This window comes from Apis mellifera, linkage group LG3 (assembly GCF_003254395.2).
Source record: "Apis mellifera strain DH4 linkage group LG3, Amel_HAv3.1, whole genome shotgun sequence".
In the NCBI taxonomy this organism is placed as follows: domain Eukaryota; kingdom Metazoa; phylum Arthropoda; class Insecta; order Hymenoptera; family Apidae; genus Apis; species Apis mellifera.
The window spans coordinates 3,240,229-3,254,686 of record NC_037640.1 but is presented as its reverse complement, the minus strand read 5'-3'; the positions used below and the strand labels follow the sequence as shown (position 1 = coordinate 3,254,686).

Here is a 14,458-nt window from a genome sequence, read left to right as displayed (position 1 = left end):
TACACGATAAACCACGAGAAAAATTTAATAAAATAATTATCTTACACATGAATTAACATTACTGGAAATTCAAACAAATCTAATTATAAAATGAATTAATATTAAAAAAGAGTTCTTCAAAATCGGGTAAATCAAAATTAAAAAGAAAAATTAAAATGCAATTGTCAATGATTTATCTATTTTTTTTTTGCATCATTCTATAAGATTCTAATTCAAATATGAAAAATGACGTATAAATATATATGTATATATAGAAAAACGATTTCGTCATGATAAAGAAAGTAAGTAAATGCTCGTAACCTTCATATTTTTCCCACCCACGTAATATTATTTCCATTTTCCGTCATGTAATATTGAAGAATCGCGTAGGTGAACAGGAAGAATATGAGACAAATCTTATATCTTCGTGGTTTATGAATTTAATTGGTTTATTGCAAATATCTAAGCTCAAAAACTATTGGAAATCCTTCAATATTTTTTATACAATTTCTAGCAAAATTATTTGATTAGCAATTTTCTTCTAAATCGAATAAAGTCTATATATTTTAAATATTATTACTAATAATTACTAGAATAAAAAAATAAAAAAATAAAACAACGATATTTTTTTTATTTTTAATCTATTATATATTCTCTAACCTAATTTAACCTAACCTAATAAATAATATTTAAAAAATATTTAATAAAAAAGAAATAATAGTGCTTACTTTCAATTTCTCATTTGTGAACCAGATTTTAATCCTTTTCAAAGGATATGTTATCTTTTCAATTAAAATAGTTTTAAAATTTTTATCAATTTATGGTCTTCGTTTCAAAGAATTTATTTAATTAAAAAATTCTAAAAACGAAATACGCAATAATATATTAATATTGAATCAAAAGAATATATCTGATCTTTTAATATCGATGAAATTATTTACAATTCTTTATCACTGCTCTTGCTTTTTATAGCTAGGAAAAACAGTTTGCTAATTCTATTTATATATTGTTATGAAATTGCATGTTATTTGTTTAATGATTTTATTTTATTTTAAAAATGACTGATAAAAATCATATCGTAAAAGCTAAAAGTGATTAGAAAATCATTTGTATGAATATATGTAAAAAATATACGAATATGCGTAAAAATACGAACTTTGATAATAATTTGTTTACGCGATACGAATAACTCGATAATATTAGCATAATAAGTGAGTTCATTGGCACAAATTAGAAATGTCGATTGAATAATGTTATTTATGACTTGCAAAAAAAAAATACTTATACTATTGCAAAACTTATTGACAAATAAGTGAGCAATGAATAAAGGTATTCTAATGCATAGTATGCGATTTTTAAATTAATCTAAAAATAATAAATTTGTTTATGTAATTTAATTCAAGATTATGTAATTGATTATATATATATATATAATTAAATTAATTAAAGTTAATTCGAAATCTTACATGATATTTCTAAAAATATATTTCTTGAAAATTTATTATCGAGAAAATTGTTTCATGCATCGGTACTAACATGATACACGAACGATATCGTATCCCTTGTAATAAATCGACATTACACTGTTAATTGTTTTCTCATACGAGCTGATAAGAACCTGTATGAACACACTCAAAGAAACAATATTATGATCAATGTACAGACACATGTATATACGCAGTTTAGAAAATGATTGCCTTAATTAGTCATCTGCAATCGGACTTAAAAGCAAGAACTCGCTTTTAATTGGAGCAAATATTTGATAATGCAGGTACAAGCGTGGAAAACGTCATTGATCGATAAGTTTGACTAACAATAAAGTTTTATCATTAAATCAATAACGAAAGAAAGTATATCCTTGTAAATACCATCATATTTGAAAAATTTACCAAGAATGCTTTATTGATCAATGAATTTGTTTTCCTTCATTACACCAACTTCAAAGAAAATAAAATTTAAATTATTTTCTTGTACCTCTCTATATAAGTTAAATTTCATAAATTATTTCGATAAGAACATAAAAGTAAGTATATTACATTATAATTCTATATTAATTGCACAATCTTATAAAAAAAAAGAAACAGATATTTATATATAGAAATAAACTATATATTCCAGTTAGAAATTTTCAAAGCAAAACTCTCTCTGTATTCTCCCTTTCTCTGTCAAGAGCATGGCGAGGCACGCCCGTATCGTACGTGTACATATGCTCACGAGCAGCCGTTAGCGGTTAAACACGAACGCGTCCCGTATCATGATTCACGAGGGAATACGAGTAGAACGTCAATGAATCGTAATATACAGTGACAGATAGAATCGAATACGCTTTCGTATCGAAATGTTCATGGATTGACCTAATCTTTATAGATTGTACATTGAAATAAAAATTACAATTATTTTACCAGATTACTAATCCTCGAAAGTAACGTTAACATTGAATAGATATATACAATATCATATATTATATTCCTAAATGATATAAAATTGTATATTAAAATTATTTAACACCGATATTTCTGTAATTTTCTAAAATTTGGATTTAAAATTTAAAAAAAATATATATTTACAATGATAATTAAAATTCACAATACCACGAATAATAGCACAAATTTTGAAATTTTATTAAATCATTCAATAAAATTAAAATAGTATCCAATATATGAAATATATCAAATATGTTAATTCTTTTCACTGACCGTTGAGCAAAGACCAAGCTGCAAGAAATTCATCGATCTCTGAACTTATACGAGTAAGAGAGATAGGAAGAGACAAAAACGACGACTTGGAATGCGTGAATGAATTATTTATAAAGAACAGAAAGTAAGGAAGATGACGAACCTGAGTGGCATGATTTTCAATACTATGCATATAAGCATAGATACGCATAAATTCCTATACAAAATATAGGGAAAAAATAATGAGCATGTAAGATTATACAAATAATCATTTTAAACAAGAACAAAATATTTAAAAAATCAGTAATCACTATATCACTATATACTTTAAAAAATTAAATTACATTATAAACATAAAAAATTTCAATTAATACTTCAGATTTATTAAAAATCATTAAATTCAAACAACTATAGCATATTTATTTACGAGTTCAAATCGGAATATCTAATATGAAATTCAATAAACAATATATATATGTATATACTTTTATATAAAAACGTATCACGTTGTAATAAAAACGAAATAATATTGTTAAAAAAAATGACAATATTTAGATTAATATACAAAAATATAAAAACATTCTACAAACCTAATACTTTAAACTAACGAAATTCGTAATATAATAAGATGACAAGTTACTGTCATATCGTCACACCGGTATTCATCGAAGATTTCATGAGAAAGGAAGCGAAGAAGCACAGTGATGAGTATACCCGGGTTGGGTATAGTGGGAAAAGAGGGGATATAGGAGAGAAGAACGTCGCCCGCGGCTAGCAACCGCAAAAGCAAAACTCCCGTGAGTGGTTTGCCACCGTGAACTGGTTTTGGGGGGTATCCTTGTTATGCGTTGGCGAAAACAACGGGTCAGCATCCGATAATATATTGACGTGTATATTACAAGATCTTATTGTATACACGTATATTATATAAAAGTACAAAGATGGAGATAGATAAGTAGAGAAAGAAACAGTAAAGTAGACTTACCCAGAGCTCTGTACCCCAGCTCATGTTTGCTGGGCCGGGTAAACCAGGCACAAGCAGGCTTGTTTCACTCGACACTTCACATGTAGCGTCGCAATCCAAAAACACTTCTTATATATTGAACACGCACAAAAGACGCATGAAAAATCACGCGTTAGACCTACCGCGTACGATCACAGAAATATCTTCAACATGTCGGCCCGTAACCACTGACTGGCTGGACCCAACTGTCCATCAAAAACCGCCCAGAATTCCTCTGTAGCGCACTCTATCGAAGTTTGCAGATATAAGTAGATACTAAGTGGGGAAATGTTTAATCATTGGTGAAATTAATATTGGCGGATAATTTTAAATCTTAATTCCAATATGATTGCAAAATAATAATAATAAGTAATATTAAATGATATTTACTAAAAATTAAAATAATAATTAAGAAATAAAATCGTTATTGCATACATTTTTTTCACTTTTATTGTATTAGTTTTTTATAAAATAAAAAATTTTTAAAATAAAAAAATTAATATAACATAAAAATAACATATTTGCCTATCATTTTAATAAATAAAATTAAAATATAAATTCATATATGAATTTTTATAATTTTTATTTTTTTATTTTAAGAAATAACTCATTTATTATTTTAAAAATAATATTTTTTATTTTTTCGTTATATTTAATTATTTCATAATTATTTCATTTTTTTTTTTTTTTTTAGTAATTGTAATTTATATTATATAAAAAATTATCAAAGCAAATTTATCAAATTGTAACTTCGATTTTCAGTTCGATAAAAATGACAATTATATGAAACATAAATAAAATGACAACCAGGTTATGAAAATATTTATAAATCTATTCATTTTTTAAATATTTAATAATAATTTTATAAAATATATAAAAGTAAAACTGCAAGCTTGTAAGTTGCAAGCTTGTAAATTGACTAAAATGGCGCTGGATGACTCGAGCGAAGTATCAAAGGTCATTAATTCATTGTAGATAAGTAATTCTTTATATCAAAGCAACTACATTGTTTTAATCCATCTACCTCGGATTTTCGTCATTTTTTACTTATGAATTTGTGACACACTTTTTGTTTAACATTTTACTACATTCTGATGGAAGAAATGAATACCTACTATGGAGGTTGTATTTGTCATATTTCACATTTAATTTTTAAATATTTGATCTATTTGTTGAAGTATAAAATCAAATTTACATAGATAGATTTTTATAATAGTAAATTTAAATATTGATAAATATTATTTTATTAATCAAAATTAATTTATTGCTGAACTTATGATAATTTTTCTATTATTTTTTATAGGTAGTAGAATTATTCAATAAATGTAATGAAAGTTTGGGTTCTTATATTTTTTCAAGATGGATTGGCAAATTAATTACAGAATACCAAACATCAAAGACCCTATTTAGTATTATAATATCAAGTCTTGTGATTTTATTAATTATATCTATAATCATTCTGAGAAAATGGAAAAACAAAGAATTTCTTCCAGAAGTAAAAGAATTTGTTGGAGTAGGTACAGGCAAGCCCAGATTCAGAAAAAGAGACAAAGTACTTTTTTATGGAAGAAAAATGTTACGCAAAGTAAAATCCATCAGTGGACAAGTACATGCAACTGGACAAGGAAAAAAAAGAAAAGCTGTAATGAGATTTGCACGAAGACTTTTGCAACTTAAAAAAGAAACAGTACCACAACAATTAAAAGTATTTAAATTTTTAAGTATAATTGTTTTAATTCTTATTTTATCTTGTACATTTATTATTATATTTTGATATTTTAATAGGTTTTAGAACCACCTGCTGAATATTTAGAAGAAGATCTAGGTCCTGGAGAAAAAGTACCACCTGATGCTTTATATATGTTGCAAAGTATCAGAGTATTTGGTCATTTTGAAAAACCAGTATTTCTTAAATTATGCAAACATACAGAAATTATGAATTTACCAGCTGGAAGCACCTTATTTAAAATTGGAGATCCAGATGAAAATTTATTTATAGTACAACAAGGCTTAGTTAATGTTTATATTACAGGACCTGATGGTTCTCAAATATCATTGAAATTAGTAAAAACTGGAGAATCAGTAACTAGTCTTCTTAGCTTCACAGATGTACTTACTGGGCATACAAGTACCTATAAAACAGTATCAGCTAGAGCTGTAGAAGATTCTATTGTAGTAAAATTACCAATGAATGCATTTCAAGAGGTATATAATCCTTATAAAATTATAACATAAAATGAAACATTATGATTTTTACAATCAATTTTTATATCTTTACAGGTTTTTCAAGATCATCCTGATGCATTTGTTCGAGTTATCCAGGTCATTATGGTCCGTCTTCAAAGAGTCACTTTTACTGCTCTCCATCAATATCTTGGATTATCTGCAGAATTAGTTAATCAAGGATCACATAAAAAGAAACAAAGTCCATTTTCTGGATCTCCAGTTAGATCAAGAACTAAAGAAAATTGTTCTACCCAGAATATAGAAAATCAATCCAATACATTTACAACTATTTCATCAGAACATGATAAAAATGAAATAGTTCATATTTCTACATTAAGTAGTCATCAAAGTGTACCAATTGTTATAAGTCGACGGTAAGTTTAACAAAAATATAATATGAAATAAAAGCATATCTTTATTAATATTTATTCATTATTATTACTTATATATAATAGGCAAAAAACTAATCTTGATTGGAAAAATCAAAATTTAAGTTCACAATCAGGTCAAAATACAGCAGATATGGTACCAGAATGTGATTCTCATTGGCCAAATTCTTCTCCTATAACATCACAACAAGGATCACAACCAGATGTAATACATACTGGAAATTCACATAACAAGAAAAGATCGATTACTACTGAACCAATTCAACAACAATTAGATGAAGCACATCTTGTGCAAATAGCTACAGAAGCATTCATTAGGGAACTTGGATTAGAAGATGATTCAATACTCAAAGATGGTAAAGTTCAAATTAGAGAAGTACCAAGTGGTACATATTTGATGAAGGAAGAATCTCACAAGGTAAATGTTAATATTCCTACATTATTCATAAAAATGTTTATTTTTATTCAATTTTACATTTCCTTTTTTCAGGATGTTGCACTTGTCTATGTTATATCTGGTATATTAATAGTTAGTCAACGCGTTTCAGAAGGTAGAGATGTAGGTCAAGAAGTTCATATGTTTAGTGCTCATCAAGGCGAAATTGTCGGTGGTTTAGCTGTATTAACCGGAGAACCTTCTTTTTATACCATTAGAGCAAAACATTCTAGTCGCATAGCACTTCTTAGTAAATCAACATTTTTCGCTATTATGCGAGAACAACCAACTGTTGTATTACATGTTGCCCATTCAGTTGTTCGAAGACTGAGCCCCTTTGTAAGACAGGTAAAAATATATCATTTATTTAATTTATTAATAATTAATGGTAATATTAATTATTAATGATAATTATTCATTTTTTTATTGAAAGGTTGATTTTGCACTTGATTGGCTATTTCTTGAAAGTGGAAGAGCAGTATATCGACAAGGAGATGAATCAGATTCGACATTTATTGTATTAAGTGGTCGACTTCGGTCGGTAATTACATATAAAAATGGGAAAAAAGAACTTGTTGCAGAATATGGGAAAGGTGATCTTGTAGGTATTGTAGAAATGGTTACACAAACACCACGATCAACAACAGTAATGGCAGTGCGAGACTCTGAATTAGCAAAACTTCCTGAAGGATTATTTAACGTTATAAAACTTCGTTATCCAATAGTAGTTACAAGACTTATAAATTTACTTGGACATCGTATACTTGGCACTTGGCAACAAGCACATACAAAAAATGGCAGTAACGATACACAGTATATATCTATTTATAATAATATAATATAATATTTTGTTAGCTATTCATATATACAATTCTTTTTTTATAATATAATTTAAATTCATCTTTTATAAAAATATTTATAGACGAGCCGCAGCGACAGTTGATGCAAGACCAGCTCAAGTAAATTTTTCAACTGTTGCAATAGTTCCGGTATCCGATGATGTTCCTCTAACTGCATTTACGTACGAACTTTATCATTCATTATGTGCTATTGGGCCATGTCTACGTCTTACTTCTGATGTTGTTCGAAAAGTAAATAATTTATATTAATAAATATTTCATAAATTTTTAGTTTAGTTTAATAAGTAATGAAATATATAGTATAAGTATTTACATTTTTTTCAATAAATAGACATTAGGTAGCACTATAATGGAACCTGCAAATGAATATCGTCTAACATCATGGCTTGCACAACAAGAAGATCAACATCGAATTTCATTATATCAATGTGATCCAACATATACATTGTGGACTCAACGATGTGTTCGACAAGCTGATTGTATTCTTATTGTGGGTTTAGGAGATAAGCCTCCATCTATAGGTAGAACTGAACGTGAAGTTGAACGTTTAGTAATGAGAACACAAAAAGAATTAGTACTCTTACATAAAGAACAAAGCGGACAACGACCTACAAATACAGTACAGTGGTTGAATATGAGATCTTGGGTTTCTAGTCATCATCACATTCAATGCCCTAAACGAATGTTTACGAGAAGATCTCAGTACAGAATTGTAAGATATAAAAGATTAGAAATTTTTATTTATATTACATTAAGTATTAATAATATAACTATTTTTTTCAGAATGAATTGTATTCTAAAGTTTTGATGTCTGAACCAAACATACATAGTGATTTCAGTAGACTTGCTCGTTGGTTAACTGGAACTTCAGTTGGACTTGTACTTGGAGGTGGAGGTGCTAGAGGTGCAGCTCATGTAGGAATGCTTAAAGCTGTTATTGAAGCTGGAATACCTATAGATATGGTTGGAGGAGTTAGTATTGGAGCATTTATGGGTGCTTTATGGTGTATGGAAAAAAATATAACAACAACAACGCAAAAAGCTCGTGAATGGTCTAAAGTAAATATTATAAAATTAAATATTTTATAACATATAAGTCAACAAATTTATTATTATTTTTTTATAATGTTGTTTTTTTCAAACAGAAAATGACACAATGGTGGAGACAAATAATGGATTTAACATATCCAGTAACATCTATGTTTTCTGGAAAAGATTTTAATAATACAATTCAAGCAACATTTGGAGATACATATATAGAAGATTTATGGTTACCATATTTTACATTAACTACAGACATCACCGATTCTTGTATGCGTACGCATACACACGGTCTGTACATAAATGAAAAAAATATAATATTTTTTAAAGCACTGATAGTTTCCAGTTTTCTTTAATAATATGAATTTAAAATAAATTTAAATGATCTAGTTTTAATTAATAACTGGAAACTCTCTCGCTGTTTAATAAAATTTATAGAATTTATAAATATGTTCCAATTCAAATTTTTTGAATTTAAATAACTATATATTACTGCATAGAAATAAGCTTGAACAGCGGGAGTGAGCTTTCTGGAGCTTTCAATAATGACGTACTCTCCGTTTTATATCGCTTATTGATAAATATCGCATTTTATTTTTCGTTTAAAAATTAAATATATAAAGAATAATTTTTTTAGATATTTTTATGATAATGAATAAAAACTTTTAAAGTTATTGATTCTTGCTCTAAGAGTATGTATTTTGTAGAAAAATATATAAAGTAAAAAGAAATATATAAGTACTTAAGAAATTAATTCGTCGTGTTTAGGATCGCTGTGGCGGTACATTCGGGCTTCGATGTCTTTGTCTGGTTATATGCCACCCATGTGTGACCCAGTTGACGGCCATCTCCTGCTCGACGGCGGGTACGTCAATAACCTTCCAGGTAATTTGAGCGTCACATTAAAAAATGCATTTAACTTTGTTATCACATAGTACAAAATCTTGCGCCTTCTATTTTTATAAATTTATTATTAGCATACTTATTGAAAAATACTTTGAGTTGAAAACACATGCTCTTGATGAAAATATTTATAATTTTTTTCTTTAGTTTTATAAAATTACCTGGACATTAAAAACAACTTTATATCAATGAAAAATATCAATGAAATTATATTAGTTGCTTTCATTGATATAAGTTCAAAACGATTTATAAATTTAAAAATTTAAGATTATAATATAAATTTGAAAATTATATAAGCTCACTCCCGTTGATAAAAGATGCATTTGTCAAATCCTGAATAGCTAAGTCAACTCAGGTTTGCTATGGAGATACATTCGAGCCAGTATGACCATTGCGGGGGTCTTTCCTCCTATTTGCGACCCTCTTGACGGGCATCTTTTGGTCGATGGGTGTTATGTTAATAACGTGCCAGGTATCTTAAACCTGTATTGTTTATTATCTCATAGAAATAATAATTTGTCCATCATAATCAATTTTCAATATATGGTTTTATAATTTCTTTGTTTAAGCTGACGAAATGTTGAGGCAAGGAGCACATCATATTTTGGCTATTGATGTTGGGTCACAAGATGACACGGATTTAACGAATTATGGAGATTCTTTATCTGGTTGGTGGTTATTATGGAAACGATGGAATCCATTTGCAACGCCTGTCAAAGTTCCGAATTTACCCGACATACAATCGCGATTGGCATATGTTAGTTGTGTACGGCAATTAGAAGAAGTTAAAAGCTCAGATTACTGTGAATACATCAGGCCACCAATAGATAAATATAAAACTCTCCAATTCGCTAACTTTGATGAAATTAAAGATGTTGGATATCAACATGGTAAATTATGTTATATGTAATAAATGTTTATATTTATATTTTATCAGATTTATATCTAAAAATTTATATATAATATTATATATAATTATATATAGTATTATATATAATATATATATAAAGAAATTATATAAAATATTTTTTTTATTTTTAATTTGATTAATAGATATTAGAACATATGATTTATTCATTTATTCAAGAAAATTAATATTAAATTTCACTATATTATATATAATCTAATATTTTTATAGGAAAAACTTATTTCGAAGGACAATTAAAAGCTGGAGTTTTACCACGTTTTAATGCTGATAGAGAAAATGCCCGCGCATTACGAGCAAAACATCAAGCAGCAAATCAGCAATCAATATCTTCATATACTTTTACAGATTTAGCTCAAATGGTGTGTAAAGTCTCTAGAGGAAGTATATATGTAGATTTGGAAATTGATTCTGACACGGATGAATTAGAAGAATACGAGGCAGATTTGGAAGAAGATGCACAAGAAGTAGGTTATGCCTCTGAACCCACTGCCGGTATTCTAGATCAGGTATCAATTTCTATTCTTTTTGACAATAATATAAATATCAAGAATTAATATAAATTATTAATATAAATTAAATAGATATTCTTTAAATATAAAAATTCCATTTAAAAATTATTTTTATACATTTCAGAGTCCTGATGAAAATCGTTTACGACGAAGAACTGGTGTTTCTTTAAGTTTATCTGACACAGAAGCAGAATCAGAGTTAGATTATCATACCAAAATGTTCTAAGCATTTTTTTCTAGTTTTTATTTTAATATCATCTATTTCTCCTGTATCGTACAATTCATAAACATATACATACTTGTCATATGTACAAATTATTAAAACTATACAATTACTTATAGTTTTATGAACAATATATTTATATTAAAGTACAAAAGGGAATTGTTACGAAAAAATATCAATAAGTACTTTCCGATTATGATCATTATAACAATGCAATATCTTACTGTATTATTATATATTAATCATCAATGTATTATCATGAATTGATACAATTGTTAATATAATTGTTAAATATATAATTCTATCGTTTATAAAAAAATGTTCTTTTTATATATTTTACAATTAAATATATATATATATAAATATATATATAAATAATTTCAATTTTGAAAATATTAAAATTGTGTATTCATTGTCAAATTTGGATCTAAAATAGTAAGAACTGTACCTATTAAATGTAAGGATCCTGTTACTAATATCTGGTTTTTTTCAAATATCTGATTTTGTTCTGAATTATTTTTTATATCTTGTAAAACTTCAAAAACACTATTTGCAATCATCGAATTTGTTCCCCATATTTTAGAATTCATTTCACATTTTATTTTTTGCTCATCTATTAAGGAACAATTTACTTCATCATCTAAACTTTTAATTCCTGCAAAATTTGGTACAAAATACACTTTATGAAAATATAAAGATTTTAATAATATTAATAATCTAATTGGATCTCGATTACCAGATGTGTTAAAAATAAGAAATTTTTTTCCTCTGTTTTTATTACTTATATCATTGAACCAAGAAATACAACATTTAATACTTTCAATTGTATGAGCACCATCTAAAAAAAAGTCACCAATACTACTTTTTAAAACTTGCATACGACCTGGCCATTTGCAACAAGATAAACCTATTGCTACTTTATCCATAGATACAATTATTTGAGAACTTTCTTTATATTTACAACAAATATTATTATTTATAGAATTATGCAAAACATTTGAAATTTTATCAGTTTTAGACTGTATCCATTCAATAGCCATTTGAATAGCTAAAGATGCATTTTGTTGTTGAACTTTATTTGTTATTTGCAAAGTAGGTGAAATATTTTCCCACTTATATTCATCAAAAGTTGGTACAATATGTAACTTACAGTTTTTTTCAATTGCTCTTTTTTCTAATATATACATTGCTTGAGGTAATTGTGGAACAGAAAATGCAATAGTTTCTGATTTAAAAATTCCAGATTTTTGATAAGCTATGTCTTCAAGAGAATTACCTAAAAGAGAAGTATGATCTAATCCTAAACTAGTTATACCTACACAGACAGGATTTCTTACAATATTTGTACAATCATATAAACCTCCAATACCTACTTCAATTATAGCAACATCGACATGTTCATCTAAAAATACATTGAACATAAGAACTGTTAAAAAATTAAAATATGCAGGCATATCAGATTCATATTCTCTTGTATCTTCTAATTTTTTATATATTTTCCAAAAGTTTTGAGTAAAATGCATTTCACTTATTGGTTGTCCATTTAATCTTATACGTTCTCTTGCACTAATTAAATGTGGAGAACTAAAGAATCCTGTTTTAAAACCATGTTCACGTAAAATAGCTTCTGTGTATGCACAAGTAGAACCTTTTCCTTTTGTACCTGCTACATGTATTACTGATAAAGTGTCTAACTTTTCAAGTGTAATACCAGACCTGTAAAATTACTAAATCATTTTGATGTTTAAAATATATTATCTAAATCTTAATGTAAAAAAAATTATTACCGAACTAAATATTTTATTGTATCAAGTAATTTATAAGTATCACTTGTTTGTGAATTATTTTTTGTTGCTAACTTTAAATATGTACTATTACTTTGTAAACCACATAATTTTTTTATAGCTGCCTATAAATAAATAAATTACTTTAAAAAAAGAAATAAATTAATTAAATAAATAATTTTAATGCATATTTTATTTTATTATTTATCATTGACTTAATATAAATCAATAAAACAATAATTTATATTATACCTCATATGAATTATCATCATAAGAATTATTATTAAAATTGTTAAATTTTTGTTCCATATTTATATATATTACAAAAACAAATTCATTGTAACTTTAAATAATTACATTAAATATGCTAAATTACCTCATAACTTGATGTATTACAAACATAACGTTTAATAAATGTATTTCGCATTATTTTATTGGACAAAATAAAGATAAAATCAATATTATGTAATCATTTACAGAATAATATTAAAACAGTTCAACAGTTCAAATTAGATTATTTGACCTTTATTCCTTGTAATTTATCATAATTAACATATATAATCGATAACAACATATATAAAGTATATAAATGTAATCAATAAAAGTATAACCTTATATTTTATTATAATTATATTAATTATATATTAATATATGATCATAAAAATTCAATGATGATTTAATTATGAAATTATATGTAATTGTTTTTGCAATTTCGCAATTATATTTATTATTAATTTTAATTTTAAATAATACTAGTGGCATAATTTACTACTAATATTAATACTACTACTAATCTAAATCAATCAAAATAATAAAAATGGTAAAATACTCATAAATTCATAAATTTTATAATATAAAAATTCAATAAATATTAAATTTATAAATATCACAATCCGTTCAATGAAACGAGTTACCAGATGTAATTAAAATCTACAAAAATCATGGTTGAATTTACAATGCAGGAATATCATAAATTTTATATAAAAAAATTAAATTAATATATTTATAAAAAAAATATTATATTAAAATAAATCAAATTTTTTAAATATTCTTTACAATAAAGAAATAAATTCAAAATTCAATAAATAGCTTCCGAGGTTCAAAATTCATAAACAAAATTCATTTTCATGAAAATAAGCAATCAATGTAGTAATTAAATTGATGATCAAAGATGCACGAATGTGCAATAATATCGATCATATGAACTTTAGATCTATCGACTCTGATTATTTCCGATATTAATAATTCATCAGATAATAATCAAAGTTATAAATAAGTTATAAATTCTTCTTTCTAAATCAGATATAATATCTAAACTGATATAATGAAAAAATTCGATAAGAGCTATATAAAGCAAATGATATATAATTTAATAAACAATGAAAATCAAATATTAATTTATGAAAATGTATAAATTAAATATAATAAATACATATAAATAATTAATTTGTACAAAATTCAATTTTATAATTTATAATGTTCTTAATAAATGTATTCTGTTC

At 25.9% G+C, this 14,458-nt stretch overlaps 3 protein-coding genes across 14 annotated transcripts in view; 1 reads left to right on the top strand and 2 right to left on the bottom strand.

Moving 5' to 3' along the window:
- LOC413812 (formin-binding protein 1-like) overlaps positions 1–3,879 on the bottom strand; it is a 37,098-nt gene extending 33,219 nt beyond the window's left edge. For 4 of the 6 annotated variants that reach the window (XM_397251.7, XM_006558397.3, XM_006558396.3 and 1 more), the window contains exon 1: positions 3,640–3,879. In XM_397251.7, the coding sequence (XP_397251.4) occupies positions 3,640–3,663 (24 nt within the window). In that variant the 5' untranslated portion in view covers positions 3,664–3,879. The remainder of the gene's footprint in view (positions 1–3,639) is intronic. The other 2 variants (XM_016911110.2, XM_006558400.3) reach the window with 1 other exon arrangement.
- Positions 3,880–4,554: 675 nt separating this feature from the next.
- Positions 4,555–11,471, top strand: LOC724510 (neuropathy target esterase sws). Of its 5 annotated transcripts, none has more exons than XM_016911108.2 (16): positions 4,556–4,779; positions 4,961–5,362; positions 5,443–5,862; positions 5,938–6,257; positions 6,378–6,690; positions 6,763–7,056; positions 7,142–7,521; positions 7,631–7,799; positions 7,900–8,280; positions 8,352–8,627; positions 8,714–8,900; positions 9,378–9,494; positions 9,868–9,984; positions 10,082–10,402; positions 10,651–10,946; positions 11,074–11,471. In XM_016911108.2, exons 1-16 carry the CDS (start codon positions 4,774–4,776, stop codon positions 11,173–11,175), a joined length of 4,101 nt encoding a protein of 1,366 aa, XP_016766597.1. In that variant the 5' UTR covers positions 4,556–4,773; the 3' UTR covers positions 11,176–11,471. The 5 variants fall into 5 exon arrangements, 4 of the variants coding, with proteins under 4 accessions (XP_016766597.1, XP_016766596.1, XP_006558471.1 ...); XM_016911107.2 differs by having other exon boundaries at positions 6,339–6,690; XM_006558408.3 differs by lacking the exon at positions 9,378–9,494 and having other exon boundaries at positions 6,339–6,690.
- On the bottom strand, positions 11,179–13,485 carry LOC413810 (folylpolyglutamate synthase, mitochondrial). 3 transcript variants are annotated; one of them, XM_006558406.2, is made up of 4 exons: positions 13,209–13,368; positions 12,960–13,081; positions 11,909–12,888; positions 11,179–11,827 (listed from the first exon to the last, which is right to left on the bottom strand). In XM_006558406.2, exons 1-4 carry the CDS (start codon positions 13,263–13,265, stop codon positions 11,568–11,570), a joined length of 1,419 nt encoding a protein of 472 aa, XP_006558469.1. In that variant the 5' UTR covers positions 13,266–13,368; the 3' UTR covers positions 11,179–11,567. The 3 variants fall into 3 exon arrangements, with proteins under 3 accessions (XP_006558469.1, XP_006558468.1, XP_006558467.1); XM_006558405.3 differs by having other exon boundaries at positions 11,179–12,888; positions 13,333–13,485; XM_006558404.1 differs by having other exon boundaries at positions 11,179–12,888.
- Between the last annotated feature and the right edge of the window lie 973 nt (positions 13,486–14,458).

Coding starts and splice junctions, on each gene's coding strand:
- LOC724510 (XM_016911107.2), top strand. Junction 5,363..5,442: donor CAGTACCACAACAATTAAAA/GTATTTAAATTT, acceptor ATATTTTAATAG/GTTTTAGAACCACCTGCTGA. Junction 5,863..5,937: donor CAATGAATGCATTTCAAGAG/GTATATAATCCT, acceptor ATATCTTTACAG/GTTTTTCAAGATCATCCTGA.
- LOC413810 (XM_006558404.1), bottom strand. CDS start 13,265: ATGGAACAAAAATTTAACAATTTTAATAATAATTCTTATGATGATAAT. Junction 13,082..13,208: donor ATGATGATAATTCATATGAG/GTATAATATAAA, acceptor ATTTATTTATAG/GCAGCTATAAAAAAATTATG. Junction 12,889..12,959: donor ACAATAAAATATTTAGTTCG/GTAATAATTTTT, acceptor GTAATTTTACAG/GTCTGGTATTACACTTGAAA.